The 20,053-nt window shown below is 55.3% G+C and overlaps 1 protein-coding gene across 6 annotated transcripts; it reads right to left on the reverse strand.

Annotated features, from left to right (window-relative positions):
• Positions 1–1,973: 1,973 nt before the first annotated feature.
• SIGLEC1 (sialic acid binding Ig like lectin 1) lies at positions 1,974–20,053 on the reverse strand. 6 transcript variants are annotated; one of them, XM_027078802.1, is made up of 21 exons: positions 19,779–20,052; positions 19,137–19,496; positions 18,572–18,868; positions 16,981–17,247; positions 16,417–16,671; positions 14,626–14,925; positions 13,704–13,961; positions 12,330–12,665; positions 11,801–12,055; positions 11,285–11,587; positions 9,992–10,252; positions 9,522–9,833; positions 8,438–8,692; positions 7,873–8,142; positions 7,534–7,785; positions 6,911–7,213; positions 6,014–6,274; positions 4,938–5,240; positions 4,575–4,677; positions 4,151–4,223; positions 1,974–3,497 (listed from the first exon to the last, which is right to left on the reverse strand). In XM_027078802.1, exons 1-21 carry the CDS (start codon positions 19,825–19,827, stop codon positions 3,390–3,392), a joined length of 5,181 nt encoding a protein of 1,726 aa, XP_026934603.1. In that variant the 5' UTR covers positions 19,828–20,052; the 3' UTR covers positions 1,974–3,389. The 6 variants fall into 6 exon arrangements, with proteins under 6 accessions (XP_026934603.1, XP_026934608.1, XP_026934605.1 ...); XM_027078807.1 differs by having other exon boundaries at positions 19,137–19,341; positions 19,779–19,878; XM_027078804.1 differs by lacking the exon at positions 4,938–5,240 and having other exon boundaries at positions 19,779–20,053.

Below are 20,053 nucleotides of genomic sequence, written 5' to 3' on the forward strand. Positions count from 1 at the left end.
TTTGCTATCTCTTTTCTCATCCGAAGAGGCTTTGGGGAGGAGTAGGGGTGAACAGAGAGACCAGGCTTCCGTCTTGAAACAGGAGCTCAACTGGAGATCCCAAAGGAGAATGTGGATCCTGAAAGAGGGCAAATTAGGAAGATACAAGTGCCGACCATGATAAAGGAAACAGTCCTGAAGAGGAAGAAGAGAGGGGCAGCTAAGAAAGCTCCAGAGGTCACAGGGGCAGGACAACACCAATGTGCACCCTGGCCCGGAGGTGGCGCAAGTCCCATGACCTGGGGGCCAGGGAAGCAGAGCAACCTCCAGGGCAGCCAGACTCTGAAGGCAGAGGGGAGGCTTCAGCACACTGGCTGACTCCTACTCACACTGCAGACCGTGGCCTTGGTGTCTTCTTGTCCAGGGGCCCTCCCTGACTCGAAGCCGGCCACTGTCCCCTGCACTATCCTTCTCACTGCACCACATCTCACACAGCAATGCACTTGCCCATTGCCTTGTCTCTCTCCTCCAGACCTTAAGTTCTGTAGGCTCTGGGACAATGTTCGCTGCCTGGCACAGGACCTGGCACACAGTCAGTGCTAATAAAATGAGGGGGACACGTAGCTTAAAAGCCATAGAGGGACTGGAGTCCTTGCAAAGTGGATGCCTCCCAAAGTCAGATAAGCTGTGTCCAAGCATGTAAGAGGAATTTTCTGCTAAAATCTCAGAGCAACTCTTTGTTTACATTCGGAGGTTGCAGAGGAGGGGCTGGGGTCATTGGACCAAAGTTGAAGAAGAAGGGTCCTAGAAGTGCCACTCATCAGCTTGGTGTTCGTGACCAATGACACGGTGGGAAAGATGATTTATCAGATGTTGTGTTAGTGTCACTCTCCAGAGGGGCATCTGGAAGTGTCCTGGGAAGAAAGCCAGTGAGAGCTAAGCCTTCGAAGTGTTTGTGTAATGGGCAACACCCACCATCTGTAAACAGAACTCATTCTGAAGAGCGACCCGGAAAACGGTGACTATAAACATTCTGGTACAAGTCTCACAGCAGATATAAGCCCTTAATCCTTTTGAACAAATACCCAGGGGTAGAATTTCAGGGTCATAGGACAGGGGTATTTTAGCTTTAACAGATAATGTCAAACAGTTTTCCAAAGTCGTCCTGCATTCTGTATGGTTCCCACATAAAGTTCAAAAACAGACACATCAAACCTATGGTGTTAGAAGTCAGGATACTAGTTACCTTTGGGGGCTTGCGACTGGAGAGAGGGGCACAAGGGAGACTCTGGGGGCTGGTAATGGTCTGTGTCTTGATCTGGGTGCTGGTTACATGGGTATATTCACTTTGTGAAAAGTCATTGAACTGTACACTTAAAATGTGTGCACTTTCCTGTATGTGTGCTACCCTTGAATTAAAAGTTTATTTAAAAGCCTTGAGGAGCCTCAGACCACTAGGGGTGGACAAAACTAACCCCTCTGAGAACCCTCCAATCCCAGGTGGACCTACGTCCCCTTGGAGGTGCACAGAAGCAGATGAAGACTCCAAGTCAAATGTTCCCAAATCCTCCAGTAGCCATCCCTTCTGTGGCTACCCGTGGTCCTCCCATCACCCTCTCTTCCTTAGTTTCAAAACATCCGGCTGCATCTAGCTTGCTCTCTCCTTGTCCCATCTCTGGTTTTAGCCCACAGTTTCCACCCTCCCACTTGAGAGCAATGTAGAAAAAACAGTGTTTATTAAATGCTTACCTACTGCATGCCAAGCACAGTGCTGGTCATGTGTGCAGCAGAGGTGAGCAGTGCCCAGAGCCTCACGGAGAAGGAAGGGGCACGAATTGCTTGAGCATAAAGTAGTTTGTGGTAAAGCTCATATAATTTGCACCCACTGCCACCTCCAGCAGATGGTGTCCCAGAATAAACCCTACTCACATTCGAATCCTCTGTGTTCCAGTCCAACAGTTTGGCTTGCAAGAAAGAGACTCATTCCAGTTATGTCACAGGATGGATGTTTGCTGGGAGGACATGCCTGATAGACTCTCAGGAAGAGCCTGGCAATCAGGCACTAATAAGTATAGGACCTGGGACTGGAAGGGTCCAGCCACGGCTACATAAATCTCACCTGGCCTCCAATTTTTTCCCAACCTGTTAGCTCCTATGCCAACTCCCCACTTCTCTTCACATTTCTCAACTCAAATCCCAGAGTGGTGGGCTGTTTGCTCCTCCCACCATCTGCCACCAGGATACCAGGGGAGTCCCTAGCCCACTTGAGAACTGCTTCCCCTCAGGCACTGACTTCCCTAGGGGCATGTTATTCTTTCTTAGTGACCCTTGTTTGTCTTAACAGCCCCTGGTGCACAAGCTTCCAGGAAGAGGACATGAGCTCACTTGATCATGGACAGGAATGCACTTGGAGCAGAAACAAGGCTGCTGATACCATTTCTGCTCCCCATTCTCTGGGGCTGGGGGAGTGGGAATGGGGGCATCTCTTCTTCCAGAAGCCAGATCTGGCACAAGATGCCTGTTCAGGCAACCCAACTGCCTGGGATTCCCTCTCCCTAGGGACCATGAAACCTTCTTGATTTCCCAGTCTTAATGTGTGAGAGAGACTACCTCCTCCAGGAAGCCCATGACCAGAATAGACAAAGACGCACCCTGGCCTTCAGTAGATGGGCACTGAGACAGAACGTGGCCTGCTGGCAGCATTCCCATCAATGTCAAAGTCTCAGGGATGAGTTGATAGTTGGGAGTCCTTTGAATATATAATTAAAAACTACATTTCCCAGAATCCCTTGCAGCTTGGCATGGCCATATGACTAAATTCCAGCCAATGGGAAGTAAGTGGAAATTACCTGCGCAACTAATGGGTTGTAGCCACAATGGGAATGGGCATGCCTTTAACTTCCACTCTTCCCTCTTCTTGCTGGAGGAAGTGTGAATGCAATGGCATCACTGTGAACTTCACAATCAAAGGCAACATTTTAGGGATGGAGAAAAACAAAATAGAAGGATCCAGAGCTCCAACATCTTAAACCACCATAACATTCCCAGACTAGTATGGGAGAGAAAAATCAAATTCTCTCACGTTGAAGTTACTGTATTTGGTCTTGTTAGAGTAGCCTAGCTTATATTCTAGCTAGTACAGAGTGCCTTGACCAGCCTGTGATGATGTAGAAAGCTTTTCTTCTATTCTAATCCATCTCAAATGTCCAGGGTAAGCTTGGAGGAGAAAGATATGAAGAGGCAATGCACTGGAATATCAATGGAGAGATGAGATCCAGAGAAAAGAGAAAGAGACATGGACATGGTCAATTCATTTCTCTTCAGAGTCCCCCAGGGTCAACACCTTTCCTGGTAGATTGATGTTCACCTCCACCTCTCACCACCCATTTTTCTTGGGGTTTGGAGCCAGGTCATAGAAAGTCAGGTGCCACAGGGCTGTTTTCATGGAGGCAGGCAGGACCCAATGCTGCCTTGTTCACAGGGCCCGAGTCGTCACAGATTCCGGTAACCTCCTCCCCCTGAAGGCAGGAAATGCTACAGGTCAGCTCAGGGGCAGAGCACAGGACGAGGTCACAAATGTGGCTGCACCAGGATCAATGAGCTTCCCACAGAGAAAACTCTGGTCACTGGAGGACTCTGGGAGTAGTCATCACCTGACCTCTAACTCTGGAGGGCAGTCCCCCAGGTCCCCAGCCTTGGGTAGGGGTCCCAAGGGGATTGGTGAGAGTGTGCATGACTGGAAATGTGGCTGGGAGCCCTGGCCCACTAAATGGATTATCTGAAGAAGGGGACACATCACAGGGGAGGAGAAACAGACTTTCACTCCTGCCCAGGTGATGGGCAGAATCAGGAGTGGGGAAGAGAGACCCTAAAACCCAGGTGGGGTCCCGTGTTACAAGATGTGTCCTGGAAGTAGAGGTGATGCTGCTCAGTTCAGAATGTCTGCTCCAGTCATTCAGGCAGCCACGCAGCAAGCACGTGACTGCTCTGCCCCAGTCAGAATATGGCTCCCCCTGTCTTCTCAGGGGGCGCTGGGTCACTATGCTCTCTCCCTAGTCTCTGCCTAGCCCCAGATACCATCCTATAAATGAGAGTAATCTCTCGGTGCCAGCCCCGCAGTGCGGGTTAGCCGAGCATTGTGTCTGCATGTGCCCACATGGTGAACGAATACCTGTGTGGTTTCCTTCTGAGAAGCCATCTCCATTGAATTTTCACCCACTCTCAGCTTATGAAAATGCCTCCTTCTGCAAGGGTAAAAGTGGACTCAGAGAGCCTCTCCCCTCCCCCGCCTGCCCCCATTCCCTTCCCCCACCCTGTAAGCTTCACCCCAGACTGCTCACTACACAGAGCGCTGGGGAGATTTGTGGAGAGTAGGCTACTTTCTTCCTCCCCAGCCCTTTCTTCAGCAGTGAGAGGGCAGAGATAAGAAAAGAAGAAAACTACAGAAAGATAGATTTAGAGATGATTCTAGAAGGGCTTTCCAAATTTGGAGCAAAGAGAGGGACAGGCTAGGAAGTATGGAGCTTGTGAATTTGATGGGAGGAACATGGGGGAAGGATGAGGTAACTCTGTCCACCTTCTAGCTCCAGACCCACCTCCAGGCGTAGCAGGCCCCCAGGCCCAACAGTAGGAAGAGGAGGCCTGCCAGCAGCCCCAGGACCCAGAGTAGCTGCTGGAACAGATGCAGGCGATGCAGGGCTGGAACACAGGGGTGGGGTTTAGGGGTGGCTGTGGCTCCAGGCCTCCAATGCTCCCTCCTAAGGTGACTCCCCCAAGATGAAACCTAAGTTTCACTTTCTCTCAGAAGCGTCCCCATGCAAAGGAGCTTCAAGAAATCAGTCTAGACTAGACAAGCTGATTGCAGCAGAAGTGATTCAGGAAAGACCTCAGAAGGAAGCCTTTGGACCTGAGAACTGGGCCTCTACGCAGAGTGGCCTGAGAGATAGAGCCCCCCTCACCTCTGGTTCCAAAGTAGGTGGCAGCAGAGGCAGAGCCCAGGGCATTGGAGGCAGAGCACACATATTCCCCCTGGTCACCAGGCCTCAGCTCCTCGATATCCACCCTCAAGGCATTAGGGGTGGCTGAGACGTGGATGTGTGGCTCGGCAGGAGCAACCTGGGGCTGGCTGGAGGCCACCAGCCGACTGCCAAGGTGGATGGTCAGGCTGGCTAGGGGCTCGCTGTCCACTCGGCAGTCCAGAATGCCCTGGACGCCACCCTCGGGCTCCACAAAAACCATCATGGTGGGTGTCTTGGGAGGGTCTGTGGGAAGACAGGGAGTGTGGTGATTGCAGAAACAACCACAAATTCCTCCCCTCCCTGTACCCCATGCAAGATGACTGCTGCTCCACCCATTAAGAGGGAGAGCCTGTTTCCTCACTCCTTAAATCTGTGACTCACTTTGAAGGCAGAAGAAATAACATTGTATGACTTCAGGGCTAGACCTCAAGGGGCCTTGCATCTTCTGCTGTCCTTGGAAAACAACCATGTGGGAAGCCCAGGCCAACCTGCTGGATACATGTGGCCCAGCCTATAGCCAGCCCCAATTGCCATGAGGGTGAAGCCATCCTAGACCATCTAGCCTCTGTTCAGCCACTGGGCAAATGCAGCCACATGAGGTAAGACTAGCAGAACTGCACAGCTGAGCCCAGCCCAAATTTCTGACCCACAGAATTGTGAGCAAATGAAAAATGGCTGTCGTTTTAAGCACTAGGTTTTGGGGTGGCTTATTACACAGCAATAGCTTACTGATACGGTATGGGTCCCTGGTGAAGAATAAAGTAGGGGGCCAATGTTAATGAGGGCCTACTGTATACTATCTTGTGTACTCCTCACAAGGTGAGGGGACTGACATTCTACAGATAAGGAAGCCAAGGCAGGGATGCACAAGATCACACATCAGTCACTGGGAATCCTCTGACCCAGGACTCCATTCCTGTGAAGTCCTTGCTCTTTGCAGACAGAAGAGGAGGAAGACCTGAAGTGGGCGTGTGAGATGTGGGGAGACTGGGGCAGGGGGAGGATGTCACACTCACAGAGCACCCGGAGCATGACTGGAGCAGAGGTGGTGGCCCCAGTGGGGAGCTCAGCCCGGCAGTGGTACATCCCAGCTTGGGCGAGGGCCACATGAGTGAAGGCGAGGGTGGGCACAGGCTCTGTGTGTAGTTGCCGGCCATTCCAGAACCAAGCAAAGGTAGAGTTCCCCATGGGCCCAGGGCTGCCAGGGAGGTGACAACTCAGGTTCAGCGCTGTGCCCTCAGGCACATCCAGCCCTGGCTCAGCCACCACGCGCACACCTGCAGGACCAGAGGTGGTTAGGGATCTGTAGGCCTGTAGGAGCCGGAGTCTCTGGGTTGGCCTCTGTGCATGATGGGAAAGCCTGATCTGACTTGGTATCTGGATCCCCAAAAGTGGGACTGTGTCTCCCCCATCAGATTGAGAACAGGGCTATCTCTCCTCCTTGCCCCGGGGAATTCCGGGGCAAAGCTCTGCCTCCCTCTCTCATCAATTCAAGCTTTTCGATGGGTGAGGCTGTGTCTTGCCCTCAGGTTGGACTCCCCAAGGTGGGGCTGCACCTTGTCCCTCAAACTGAGCTCCCTGAGGGTAGGGTTATGTCTGTCTTCCCATCCCTGGTTTCCCCAGGGCAGGTCAGTGCTCCCACCCGCAGTCTGGGCCCTGTGAGGGCAAGGTTATGTCTCCCCTGCTCCCAAGCTCCCCTTGGACATTGCCATACCTCCATGCCCCGCCCGCTCTGTAGGGAGCTCTCCAAGGGCCAGGCTGTTTCTCCCCCTCAGGCTGGGCAACCCCCTCCAGGGGGAGCTGTTCCTCCCCACCAGGTCAGGCCAGCCAGCCCCCTTTTGTGGGAGCCCCACCCCTCACATGGACTCAGACCCCACAGCACTGGCGCCCCTCCTGCGCTCTGGCCTGCTCACCTTCTGCCTGCAGCTGCCCCATGGTGCTGATTGAGCCCAACAAGTTGCGGGCCGTGCAGACGTAGGTGTCCTTGTCACCTGAGGGCACATCTTGCACCCGCAGCCGCAGGGCGTTGCGAGCCACCTGGATGTGGCCCGTCCCCACTGCTAAGCCGTGGACCCCGTGGCTGGTGGCCAGCACCTTGCCATCGCGGGACAGGGCCAGCTCGGCAGGTGGCTCGCTGTCCACAGTGCACTGTACCACGGCCATGGGGCTGGCCCTTGAGTCCCAGAAGGAGGACAGGATAGCGTCCCGAGGGGCATCTGCATTGTGGGGCAGGGCAGAGTTGAGGGCTTTGCTTGGAAACCCTGTGCTATCCATTGTCCACCTGCCTGGCATTGGTGAGGCTGAAACCTCTGGGAAAATGGTCACTTCTGGGAAGTGACAGCTTCTCAGGAGTCCTGTGGGCAGATTCCTCCAGACAGGGTTCACAGGACCTTAAGGAATCTTCCCTCATCACCTATGTCTTTCTTTCCCCAAGTGTCCATTCCCAGGTTCCCTGCAGTCCTATGCCCACCCACACCAGGGCCCAGAAGCACCCTCCATCCACCCTGGGTACCCCGAGCCAAGGACACTCGCTCACAGAGGACATGCAGCGCTGTGGGCTGGGAGCTGCGTGTGCCCTGGGCATCCTGGACCTGGCAGGTGTAGGCACCCGCGTGAGCCCGTGTAGCCATCGGGAACGAGAGCGAGGCAGCTGACCCCTCCTGCAGCCAACGACTGTTGTGGTACCAGGCATAGTGGGTGGGTGGGCGGGCAGCAGGGTCTTCACAAGTCACTGTGACAGGGGCTCCCTCGGGCACAGTGGCTGACGGAGCCAGGGTCACCTGCACACCTGTACCAAGCAGACATGGTCAGCTGGGCTGGCCAGTCACCATAACTGATCCCACCCCTGGTGGGCCTGGCTAGGGCCCTGCCTCACCCTCTAGCCGCAGCTCCAGGGACATGTTGGCCTGACCCAGAGGACTGCGGGCCGAGCAGCTGTAGAGACCCTCATCACTGGGCCTAGGCTCCCACAGCTCCAGCCTCAGGGTGTTGGGGACAGAGTCTGTGGTCGAGGACACCAGGAGACGGCCAGCGTGGCTGAGGGCTAGCTGGGCAGGTGGGCGGCTGTCCACTGTGCACAGCACCAGGGCCAGCTGCCCGCCGCGGCTCTCCAGGAGATAGGTCAGGCGCATGCCGCGGGGTGCATCTACGGAGGCACGAAGGCATAGAAGGAGTTCAGGGACCACAGTGGTGAGGAGGCCAGTTTTCAGGTGGCATTCTAACCAAGAGGACCTTGGCTCCCCACCCCCAAAGGCCTCCACTTGCCCAATCTGGGGCACTGCTTCTCTGCCCCAGTGGTCCCAAACTCCTTGTCCAGTACTCCATCAGCCAGCTCGTTACTGAGTTCCTGGGGTGGATGCCTGTGAGGCTCTGGCCATGCCCTGATCCCTGCAAGCTGTTGTCATTCCTCCCAGCTCCACCCTGCATCCAGCCACACTCACAGAGGACGTCCAGGGTGACGGGTCTGGAGAGGTGGAGTGCCTGGCCAGGGGTCAACACGCCACAGCGGTAGGAGGCAGCATCCATGACCGTGACGTTGGGCAGGCGGATGGAGTGGACAGCACCTGGGCGCTGCTGCCCATCTTGGTACCATGTATAGGTGAGCTGGGCCATGTGGGTAGCCCATACAAGGCAGGTCAGGTTCACCAGCTGCCCCTCCTGTACGGTGGCTTTGGGCCACACCTGCACACTCACAGCTGGGGAGAGAAGGAGGGCATGGGGACACCAGGGAATACCGAAGGCTGTGTAAAGCAAGCCAACTGTCTCCATGAGGGTGGGAAGCCCCTCGGTCTCTGGGAGGCACAGGTGACCCACCTGTAAGTGGGGCTCAGATATGGAGCTTAGGAAATGGCTCATCATCTGTCAGGTGGTCCCAAGCAGAGTTCTCTCTGTGGCGCCCTGACCCCTACAGGCCTCATCTGCCCTGCTGTGGTTTCTCCTTGAGTGTCCCCTTTCTGATTAGTTTTATCCACTGGGCATTCATGTAAAATTCTGTTTTTAAGAAAGGTTTTCAGGGAGTTCCCTGGTGGTGCAGTGGTTAAGAATCTGCCTGCCGAAGCAGGGAACACAGTTTGGAGCCCTGGTCCGAGAAGATCCCACATGCCGCGGAGCAACTAAGCCCGTGAGCCACAACTATTGAGCCCGTGCGCGACAACTACTGAAGCCCGTGCGCCTAGAGCCTGTGATCTGCAACAAGAGAAGCCACCGCAATGAGAAGCCTGCACCCTGCAATGAAACAAATAGTAGCCCCTGCTCGCCGCAACGAGAGAAAGCCCGTGCGCAGTCAACGAAGACCCAACGCAGCCAAAAATAAATAAATAATAAAATTTTTAAAATAAATAAATAAAAATAAAAAAGGTTTTCCATGAAAACCAGGTCTGGAGACTGCTGCCCTTAAGGAGGGTGGGAATGCAGACTGTCCTATGTTCAACCCTCCTGCCTGTGCCCCAGGCTTCCAGAACCCTCTCCAACCTCCTCTTCTCTTAAAGGAGCCACCCACACACACACTCACACCCCTACACTGACCCTGGGCATCAAAGGTGGCTGAGGCCGAGGCCTGGCCCAGGGCGTTGGTGGCCTCGCAGGTGTAAACGCCCTCATCCTCCAGCACTGCATTGTGGATCTCCAGACGCAGCGTGTTGGGGGCCACAGCCACCTGTAGCCGGGGAGAGCTGCCTGCAAGCTCCCCCACACCTTGTAGGGTAGAGGCCACGAGGAGGTCCCCGTGGAGCAGTCGTAGCTGGGCTGGAGGGTCGCTGTTCACACGGCACAGGAGGAGGCCCAGTCGCCCAGGGCCTGTGTCCATCAGGGGGATGAGTGTGGCCTGGCGAGGGGCATCTACACAAAGCAGGCAGTGGTCAGGGCCCAACCAGGTGGTCCCTCATCTAGGACTCTCGGAGGCAGAGCCCAGGACCTGGGGCTCGGCATCTCCTTCCCCAGTCATGCCCTTGGCTCCCTCATCCCCCAGGAAACACAAACGAGATAAAAGTGCTTACAGGACACATGGAGGCTGACGGGGACAGCCAAGTTCGTGGTGGCTGAGCCTGGAGCCTGGGCTTGGCAATGGTAGGCCCCAGCTTGGCTCAAAGTTATGGCTGCAAAATGGACTGTGGCCGAGGTGAACTCCTGGAGGGGCTGGCCATCCCGATACCAGCGGTATGAGGTCCCCTCCAGGACCCCTGTGGGTACCTGGCAGCTCAAGACCACAGCCTGGCCCTCTCGGAGCTCAGGCGATGGTGACACCCGGACCCAGGCTCCTGCAGGGAGAAACCAAGAGCAGGTGAGGGCCCTCCGCCATACCGTCCCACATTCTGGGACTACATGTGTGTCCACATGAGGACTGCAAGACCCCAAGCCTGTGTCCCGGAGCCACAGCTCCCCAACCAGACCACTACTGAGGGCCCCACTGCAGTTCCACGCCTCTTCCTCTCCTGCACCTGACTCCCGTGCCCTGGTTCTGACCTAGCATTCACTGCCCACCACCTTGAGTTATGGTTTTGCTTTGTCAATCGTATTTCACCTACCAGAGGGTGAGCCTCACCTGGCCCCTCAGCTTGTGTGACCTGTAACCCCAGTGCCAGGCACAGCACCTGCACATATTAGCTCTTGACAAATGTTGGTTTGACCCCATAAAGCACTGAAATGGTAGGGATTTAGGTCATGCCAAGTGCCATTGTCCTCATCATGAGCTGGCCTCAGCATGGGTGACCAAGTGCTTAAAAGGGGAAGTTAGCAGCTGTGTAATCTTGAGTTCTTTTCAGCTCTCTCCAGCCAACTCTGCACCCAACCTCTAAGTCATGAGAGCCCAGGAACTGCGGACCGGGCAAAGGGCTGTCCCTAGTGCCCCCTGGGTCTGAGGCACGAGGAGACCAGGGTTGAGGGAGTAAAAAGGAGTGACAGCCGGAGTGGTGACTGAGAGCCCAGACTGTGCCAGGGACCAGTCACGTGACCATGAGCAAGCCCCTTCAATTTCTCTACAGAATCAAAGCCCAAGGAAAATGTTCAAAAACTGATGTTTGTCATTGTGGTAGAAAAAAATGTGTTTTTCTTTGGCCTTTGCAGCATTATTGATATTAACTTTCCTTTTTTCTGGTTTATTCACTTAGGGAGGATTATTACAGAAGAATATAGATAGATAAATGAAGAATATGAATATATTCATATGCATGTGTATATATATGTATATATACTCACATTTGTATATTATATATTATACATCTATACATAAATATGCAGAGTGGCCCCCAGGGCACTTGGGTCCACCACAGCTTCAGAGGACTGACACTCACCTCGGACCTGGAAGAAGAGGGAAGTGTTGGCTGATCCCAAGACATTGGTGGCCTCACAGCGGTAGCTGCCAGAGTCCGCCAGGCTCAAGTCTTGGACCTCTAGCTGCAGGGAGTTGGCCGTGGCTTTGGCCTGGAGATGGCCACGGGATGAGAGCCGGGGCCCTGAGCTGGTGGCCAGGAGGTGCTCCCCATGGAACAGAGACAGCTGGGCAAGAGGGCGACTGTCCACAGTACAGATGAACACAGCCGTGTGGCCCTGGTCCACATCCAGGAGAGCTGACAGCTTTGGAGGATCTGGGGGATCTGCAGGGACAGTGGGGAGCTCAGGCCACCCCCAGCACAGCTTATCACCTTTCACCTGCCACACTCCGTTACACACACACACGCAGTTCCGTCCTGCACTTGCCCACACCCGAGCCAAGTTCTTGCCTCCCCAAACCCAACCTCAGCCCTGTTTCCCCCAGACCACCCCTTCCACCCTCCAAGGGCCCAGACCTGCCCTTGCCCATCACCCACAGAGCACACTCAGGACCACAGGGGTGGAGAGCTGGGCACCAGCCTCGGTGAGGATGCGGCAGGCATACAGGGCAGCATCCCTTCTGGTCACAGGCAGCAGCGTCAGGGTCTCCAGGGGGCCCTGGGCCCACAGTGCCCCATCCCGGAACCAGGAGAAGTTGGCAGGGCCACCGGCTTCCCGGTCCACCCTGCAAGTCAGATTGGCTCCAGTGCCCTCCTGCAGCGTGTGCGATGGTGTGATGACCAGGACAGTGGCTGGAGAACAGGCAGCACAGGCCTACTGAGACAGGCCTCACCTTGATGTCTTCCCCCCAGACCCCGGGGCCAGTGGTCCAGCCTCCCTGCCTGGAGGGGGTGGGAAGGAGGCCCTCTGGGGTGCCCGTGGGGCATGGGGAGGAAAGCAATCTCCCACTGCTGACCAAAGGTGGTTTCGCCCAATAGACCCACCTTAGAGCTGGGGGTTGCAAAGGAATGGGGTCCCGAGTACCAGCCCCTGACCCTGAGCGACTCTTTCCCTGACCCGCCTCACCCTGGGCATCGAAGGTCGCCGAGGCAGAGGCATTGCCCAGGAGACTGCTGGCCTCGCACAGGTACATGCCCTCGTCTTCCAGCACCGGGTCTTGGATCTCTACACGCAGCAGGTTGGGGGCCCTGGTGACTTTTGTGCGTTGGGAGCAGCCCCCACAGGTGCTACAGCTGCCCCCGGATGGCAGGGAAGAGGCCACGACACGGTCCCTGTGGAGCAGCCGCAGCTGGGCGGGGGGGTCACTGTCCACACGGCACAAGAGGAGGCCTCGCCGTCCAGCCCCAGCTCCTGCAGTATCAAGGTCCAGCCGGGCGGTAAACATGGGCTGGCGTGGGGCATCTGTAGGGAGAGGAGCATGGGCACTCTCCCACAGCCTCTGCCAGGGTCCCACAGGTCCGCTAAAGGCTGGCGAGGCTCCCAGAACACACCGAGCAAAGGCAGGTACCCAGAGCTGCCGCAAACAGCTGTGCAGGCTGTGCACGACACAAGGACAAACAGACAAGGGTGGGAGGACCTCAGCCCATGCCCCTCGTGCTAAGCTATGCCCTAGCGCTGGACTGCATCTTCTCAGAAGAAGGAGTGCCATTTTCTAGCTTGGACAGAGGTACCATATAGGCAAGCAGCCACCTTGCATAACCTCCAGGTGCTCCTGAGCAGGTGCCTACCTAGCAATCCATGGGTGTCTTGCTCTCTGCTTCCACTCTGCACCCCATCCCTTCCCCCAAGATCCTTCCTGCCTCTTATCTCTGATCTCCAAGCCAGCTCCTGTGAGAATAGATAATGCCTAAAATGCCCTCTTCCTAGAAGTTTCTGAAGATTGGGGCCAAAGTCCCCATGTCATCTCACCCTGAACGCTAGAAAACCCCCTAGAGGCACCTGCTCTTCCTGACAGTCCCCGGACATGACTCCTGCACATGTCAGGGAAAGTGTTCTGGAAGCTAAGTATGCCCTGAACATTGGTCAGCCCCTCAAAAGCATCCACCCTTGACAGGACGCAGTCCCTGTGCGGAGAGGCTCTGCCTTCGTGTCTGCACCTGTGAGGGCACAGCCTATGGGGTGTGTGCACATATATGAGTACAGTGTCCCAGGGCCCAGCTCTGGAGGACAAAGTTTGGACATGGTGTCAATGATGGGTCTGAGGCTAGAGGCAGAGCCCTAATGGAACTGGGGCTGGGAAATGAGATTCCCCAGCCTCGGTCTCCAAATTTCACTCCTGGGTGTCGAGGTCCGCAATGTCTAGGCTCGTGGCTGCCTTCCTCATCTAGACCCCAGGGCAGGACGGGGCCAGGAGAGCCTGGAGGAGGTGGGGGTGGCTGATGGACTCCAATAGGCTGATCCTCCTCACGGCAGCCACGGGCTGGTGGGAAGGCTACTCACAGAGGACGGTAAGGACAGCAGGTGAGGAGGGCCCGCTGGTGCTATGGCCATCCTGGGCCCAACAGTGGTATGAGCCGGCATCAGTGCTGGAGGCAGCGGGGAGCAGAAGGCTGCTGCTGGGGCCCTTGAGAAGGAAGGCCCCATTCCGGTACCAGGAGAAGTGTGTGTCAGGTGTCGGGCTTAGGCTGCTCCTACAGCTCAGTGTCACTGCTTGCCCTTCTGCCACCTCTGCTGCCGGGCTGATGAGGAGGCGGACTGCTAGCAGGAAAGGGAGAGAGGAAGGCTCGGCTCCCCTGCATGCCTGTGGCTTCATGCCACCCACCACAGGAAGCGCCCCCGGGTTCCCCTCTCCCAACTCAATTGTAGGGAGCTCTGGGCATCGTGGCATCAGCTCTGTGAATCTCTTGATGATCCAGGAGGGTCTGGTCTTGAATGCCAATTCAGCTCTTATTGGTAGTAGCTGGCTAAAGCATGGCTGGGAAGGATTCTGAGCCAGATCCCAGGCTTATGTCAAAAACCTGGCTTGGTCAATTAGCTCTGTCTGCCTCAGAAGGAGGGAAGGGCAGCACGCGCACCAAGACCCAGCTTCTCTACTTGGCCTTCTGCATCTGACTCCTAGCACGGAGTCTGCCCCAAATGTTCAATAAATAAAAAACAAATGAATGCGCGTTGAAGAACCCTCCAAGCTCAGAGTCAGAATGGGTACTAAAGGAATAACTCAATCTGCCATGTTTCCCTTTTTCCCTTGACTTCTAGGAACCTCTGAGGCTGGGATGACTGTATACCTCATATCTCTGATGTGATTTTTTTCTAGCCAACTAGTTCAGGCCCTCAGTTGACCCCTCTGGGCTCCCAGGAGGAAGGTGCCAGAGAAGGCCTTCTCCTCAGACTCCTTCTACTAGCCTCACTGGGGCCATCTTACCATTGGCATGGAAGTCCAGAGTGGAGGACGCATTCCCAAGAGAGTTGGTGGCTGAGCACGTGTACTCTCCGCTGTCAGTCGGCCCCAGGTCTCGAATCTCCAGGTGCAGGGAGTTGGGGGCAGAGGAGAGACTGAAGCGTGGGCTGTGGTCACCCTCCCCAGAAGTGGAGGCCAGGATGAGGCCCCCATGTGACAACACCAGAGTAGCCATGGGCTCGCTGACCACAGAGCACTGGAGGATGCCCACCAGTCCTGCCTGTGTCTCCAGGAAGGCAGTTAGGTCCGGGGCGAGGGGTGGGTCTGTGTGAAGATGAGGGGCAGACCTGTTACCCTCAACAGGGGCATTCCTGGATCTCCCCTTATAGCCTATGACTCCTGAACCCACTTTGTCCCATAATGCCCTGGGAAACGGGCAGTGACCCCAGCAGCTCCTGAGTGTCTATCCCGGATTGGGCAAATCACTCTGTCATCCCAGTCAATCCTTGTGGCCACCCTGAGAGTGGGGATCCAGGGACCCCACTTTAAAGGTGGGAAAACTGGCAAAGAAACCTGGCAGTGGGCAGCACTGCCCCAAATAATCAAAGTGAACACTCCCAGCAATGGGACAAACTGACCCCATGTGCCTCTTGATGTGACACAGGGAGACAGACACAGAATCACATCCACGGTGTTCCTGCCCACGTGCACTGGCTCGGTCTGCTCCATTCAGACCAACACAAACTGAGAGCATCACAGAACAACTAGCCTGTGCTCGTTGGAGCTCAATGTCAAGGAAGACAAGGAAAGGCTGAGGAGCTATGCCAGAATGAAGGAGAATAAAGAGACTTGACAACTGAATGCAATGCAGGATCCTGGATTGAATCCTGGACCAGAAAAAAGTAATTACCTAAAGGACATTATTGGACCAACTGGTAAAATTTAAATATGGATTGTAGATTAGACAATGGCCTTGTATCAATGTTAAGTTTCCTGACTACATACAATCGTTGTACTGTGATTATGCATGAGAGTGACCCTAGGAAATACATGCTGAGAAATTAAGGGGTAAAGGGGCATTATGCCTGCAACTTCAGGAATACAAATGGATGGATAGATAGATGATAGAATATGTGTGTATGTATACCTATAGAGTGCATATGTATGTATGCATGTGGATAGAGAGTATATATGTAGAGGGAAATGTGTGCATGCACGCACACATATATGTGCATATATACATACATACATGTATATGTGTGCATGTGTGAGCACATATATATACAAACACATATAATATATAGTTAGAGAGAGAGAGAGAAAATCAATTTTCCAAAAATATTAACAAATGCGGAATCTAGGTTAAAGGTATATGATAATTCTTTGTTTTCTTCTTGCAACTTTTTTAAAGTTTGAACTTATTTCAAAATAAAAAGGTTTTGGTTTTTTTTTTTTTTTGTGGTACGCGGGCCTCTCACTGTTGTGGCCTCTCCCGCTGCAGAGCAGAGGCTCCAGAAGCGCAGGCTCAGCGGCCATGGCTCACGGGCCCAGCCGCTCCGCGCCACGTGGGATCCTCCTGGATCGGAGCACGAACCCGTGTCCCCTGCATTGGCAGGCGGACTCTCAACCACTGCGCCACCAGGGAAGCCCAAAAGTTTTTTTAAATAGGAGGAAACTGAAGGCCGGGGATGTCAAAGCCTTGACCAGATGTGAGCTCAAGGGCTCCTGGGCCCACGACCCCAACCCTTCTGCAGGGGGCTCTACTCTTTAGCCCTGCTCCCAGGTCCAGTGCCCCACCCCCCCACCACCACTTACGGCTGACCACCACGCTGACCGGGCCAGAGCGCTCGCTGCCCTGGGCATTCTGCACCTCACAGAAGTAGAAGCCTGTATCAGCCCTGGTGGCTGAGCGCAGCTGGAGGATGCGGCTGTGAGTGTCCTCCATCAGGGCGTGGTTCTTGTACCACCTGTAGCGCAGCTCGCTGGGCGCTTCTTTAGGTGTGTTGCAGGCCAACGTCACTGTCTGGTTCTCCAGGATGGAGCCTGCTGGGCTCACCTGGACCTCAGCCACTGGGGGGGCAACATAGGGCACACTGGGGGATACCCAGCTGACTTCCAGGCCCAAACCCTCAGGGCTGCAGCCAATCAGCCTAAATCTCTGCCCATTCTACATCACGCCCCTTCTGCAGAGGAGCCTCCTGGACTGGCCACGCATCTCTTTGCCCTGTTCACTGCCAGGGAGGTTTGTCATCTGTCTGACACAAGGCTGGGACTCCTTACCGGCATCCCAGGAGGCACCTTGGCCTGGTTTCCCTCAGCTGCCATGGCCTGGACACCTCCCTGCCCTCTGGTCAAGACCCAGGCTCACCCAGGACTCACTGAAGACGTGGAGGCTGACAGGGGGTGAGACCGAAGAGCCCACGCCATTCCCAGCTTCACAGGTGTAGATGCCAGCATCGGCCCAGGCTGCCTGGGGCAGCTGTAGTACATGACTCTGGTCTTTGAGGTGCGTCCCATCCTTGACCCACTGCACGGAACTGACCTGAGGGTAGCTGTTATTCACCTGGCAGGTGAGTGTGACCAGATCACCTGGAAGGATGTTTCGCCCCGAAGGGCTGAGGAGGATCTTCACACCCTTGGGGGCATCTGCAAGGCATGATGGGGCGTGTTGAATATGGTGCTCAGGGAAGGCAGGGGGCATTTTTCCTCTCCTCTTTCAACACTCTGCCTTAAGGAAGCCCACCCAGATAAATCATAAGTCCCATTAGTTCCCCCGTCCAGGGCAGGCACTGCCCCCCACCTTGTGAGGAGTCCTGATCCCTTCCTTCTCCACTGACAGCCTGATGCTGTGATGCTTGGCCTAGCGTCCAGCCTACGCTGCCCTCTATGGCTTTCTGCCTCATGACATGTCCATTACCTCTCTTCTATCTGAGAGTCATGGACACACTGCTTGCTTTAGTGGCTTGTGGTAGCTGTTGGCAAGGGACCAACCATCTAATGGAGGGGCCAAAGGCAGAGTCAAATTCACTCAGAATGTTTACCTCATTTGTTGAGTTACAACAAAGAAATACAAATACAATACAAAGAAACTGCACTTCTTTAAATCTTGTTCCAAAGCCTCTCTCTGTGTAACTATACTAATAAAAGCTAATATTTTCAGGAGTTCCCTGGTTGACTAGTGGTTAGGATTCTGGGCTTTCACTGTTGTGGCCCAGGTTCAATCCCTGGTCAGGGAAATGAGATCCAGCAAGCTGTGAGGTGTGGCCAAAAAAAAAAAAAAGCTAATATTTTCAAGTGCTTAATCTATGTAAATATGAAAATAATAGAAGCTAATATTTTTGAGTGCTTAATAGGTACCAAGCACTCCTTTAATTTTCATAACAATCCTGTGAGATAGAAAGAATTTACTATTACCTCCACTATACAGATGAGAAAACAGAGGCTCTGAGAGGCAAGTAACTTGCCCAAAGTTTGCTCATCTAGTTGATGGCGGAGCCAGCGGCCAGCCTGATGCCTGTGTACAGCAGTCGTTCTAGAACAGGCTGCCCTGTTTTACTGTGATGGGAAGTTGCATAACCAAGTGAAAACTCGGACTTTCTCCCACTGTCTCTTTGCCATGTCTGGGTGTTACCCTGGTCACGAGTATGAGTGGCCTTAGGCAGGAAAGGGGTAAACCCCTGCCTCCGTGGCAACCTCCAGGGCTGGGCTAAATCCCAGGGCCCCAGCTGCTCGACCCCCAATTCTCTGGCTTTTTATGTCTCCTCTTCTCTGCCCAGCCCAGCTTCGGGGACTGGAGGTGGAAGAGAGCCTTTCAATGTGGCCCTTAGGGCTTAGTAGTCTCTCTCCACCTGCCCCACCCTTTGGTCCGAGTGCAGCTTGGCTGTTTCTACAGGCTGGAGAAGGGACTGTTTCCACGGGGGAGCCACAGACGTGTGCTCAGTAAAGAGGGCGTGGCCCCCAGCACACTCACACTGCACTTGGAGGTGAATCTCGCCCTGAGTCTTGTGTTTGGCCACCGAGAGCTGGCAGCGCAGGGTCCGGCCATGGTCCTGCCAGGACAGGGCCATGTGGAGGGTCTCCAGGTGGATGATGCCCGTGGGCTCAAGCTTCTGGAGGTTGGAGGTGACGGAGCGGGTGGGGTCCTGGCCTTGCCACTGCAGACTGACTGGCTCCTGCAGGCACGCGTAGGGAGTGGAGCAGTTGAAGTCCACCTCCATGCCCTCGCGCAGCTCAGCTGGTGAGGCAATGGTGGGCATGCTGGGCTCCTCTGAGGAAAAAGACAGGAGGCTAGGGACTCCCCTTCACTGCACCTGAGACCTCCTGCCCTAGAAACTCCAGCCTGGGGCAGGGGGGCTTCAAGGGGGAGGAGGATGCGAGGGGTTCATTGGGGGTAATGCCAGGGGGCACAGGGCTGGGGCTGGAACTGTGGCCAAGATTGAGGTTGCATTTGGATTTAGGACCAGCGTTGGGTCTGTGAGCCAGTGGGGCCAGGAGCAGTCTGGGAGTCCCTTCCAGGCAGTGGCCCTGCTCCTCACCTGTCACGGTGACCACTGTGCCTGTGACATCTGACCAGCGGTTGCCCTCACTGATCTCAAAGCGGAAGTTGTAGGAGCCCGCGTCCTCGGGCTGCAGGTCTCTCAGCAGCAGGCTGCACGACTTGTGCTCGGCACGCCCCACCAGTAGGGCACGGCCTTGGAAACGGGCCTCCACCAGCTGGGGGTCCCCGGAATGGCTCACTACCTGCCGGTTGCCCGAGTAGTCATAGTACCAGATGGTTGTGATGCCGTGGGGCACCTCCACGCTGGCAGGGAAGCTGAAGATGCAGGGGATGACGAGGCAGGAACCCCTTACGCCCTGCACAGCCTGGGGACTGGAGACGCCCCATGAGGTCAGGCCTGAGTTGGGGGGCGGGACAGGGAGGAGCGTGATGCAGGCCTGGGGTCACTGCAAAGCCCCATGCTCTGCCCCACAGAAGGTGCCCCAGATGTGCCCCCAGCAATGCAGCCCCTCTGGGTACCCCAAAGAGGGTCACTGTTCCCTGTCACTGCCTTCCCATGCCCTCCTTCAACGTCAGCAGCTAAACCTGTGACCAGACACAGTCCAGTCTGCCCAGGCCAACAGAGGGCTGGACTCACTGAAGCCAGGCCCTCTAAGAAGAAAAAGGCCAGCAACGTTACCTGCTGGGATGGATGAGGCCAGGAGGAGGAGCTGGAGCGGGAAGTCCATAGCAGGTTCTCACGCTGGTTCTGGTGCCTAAGAGGGTGGTGTGCACTGTGCTGGCTGGGCACACAGAGGCCTCCTGGGGAACCTCAATCTCAGAGCCTGCTGGGAGCCCAGCCCTGTTTCCTCACATGGTATGCTGGCCAACCCAGTGAGAGGGCAGGGCAGCTGCCACTGGAAGCCAGGAGCCCGTGTTCCCAGCTCAGGCTGTACCCAGGAATGCGCTCACTTG

Source organism: Aethalodelphis obliquidens, unplaced genomic scaffold (assembly GCF_003676395.1).
Source record: "Aethalodelphis obliquidens isolate GAN/ISIS:26980383/991018 unplaced genomic scaffold, ASM367639v1 scaffold42, whole genome shotgun sequence".
NCBI classification, from domain to species: domain Eukaryota; kingdom Metazoa; phylum Chordata; class Mammalia; order Artiodactyla; family Delphinidae; genus Aethalodelphis; species Aethalodelphis obliquidens.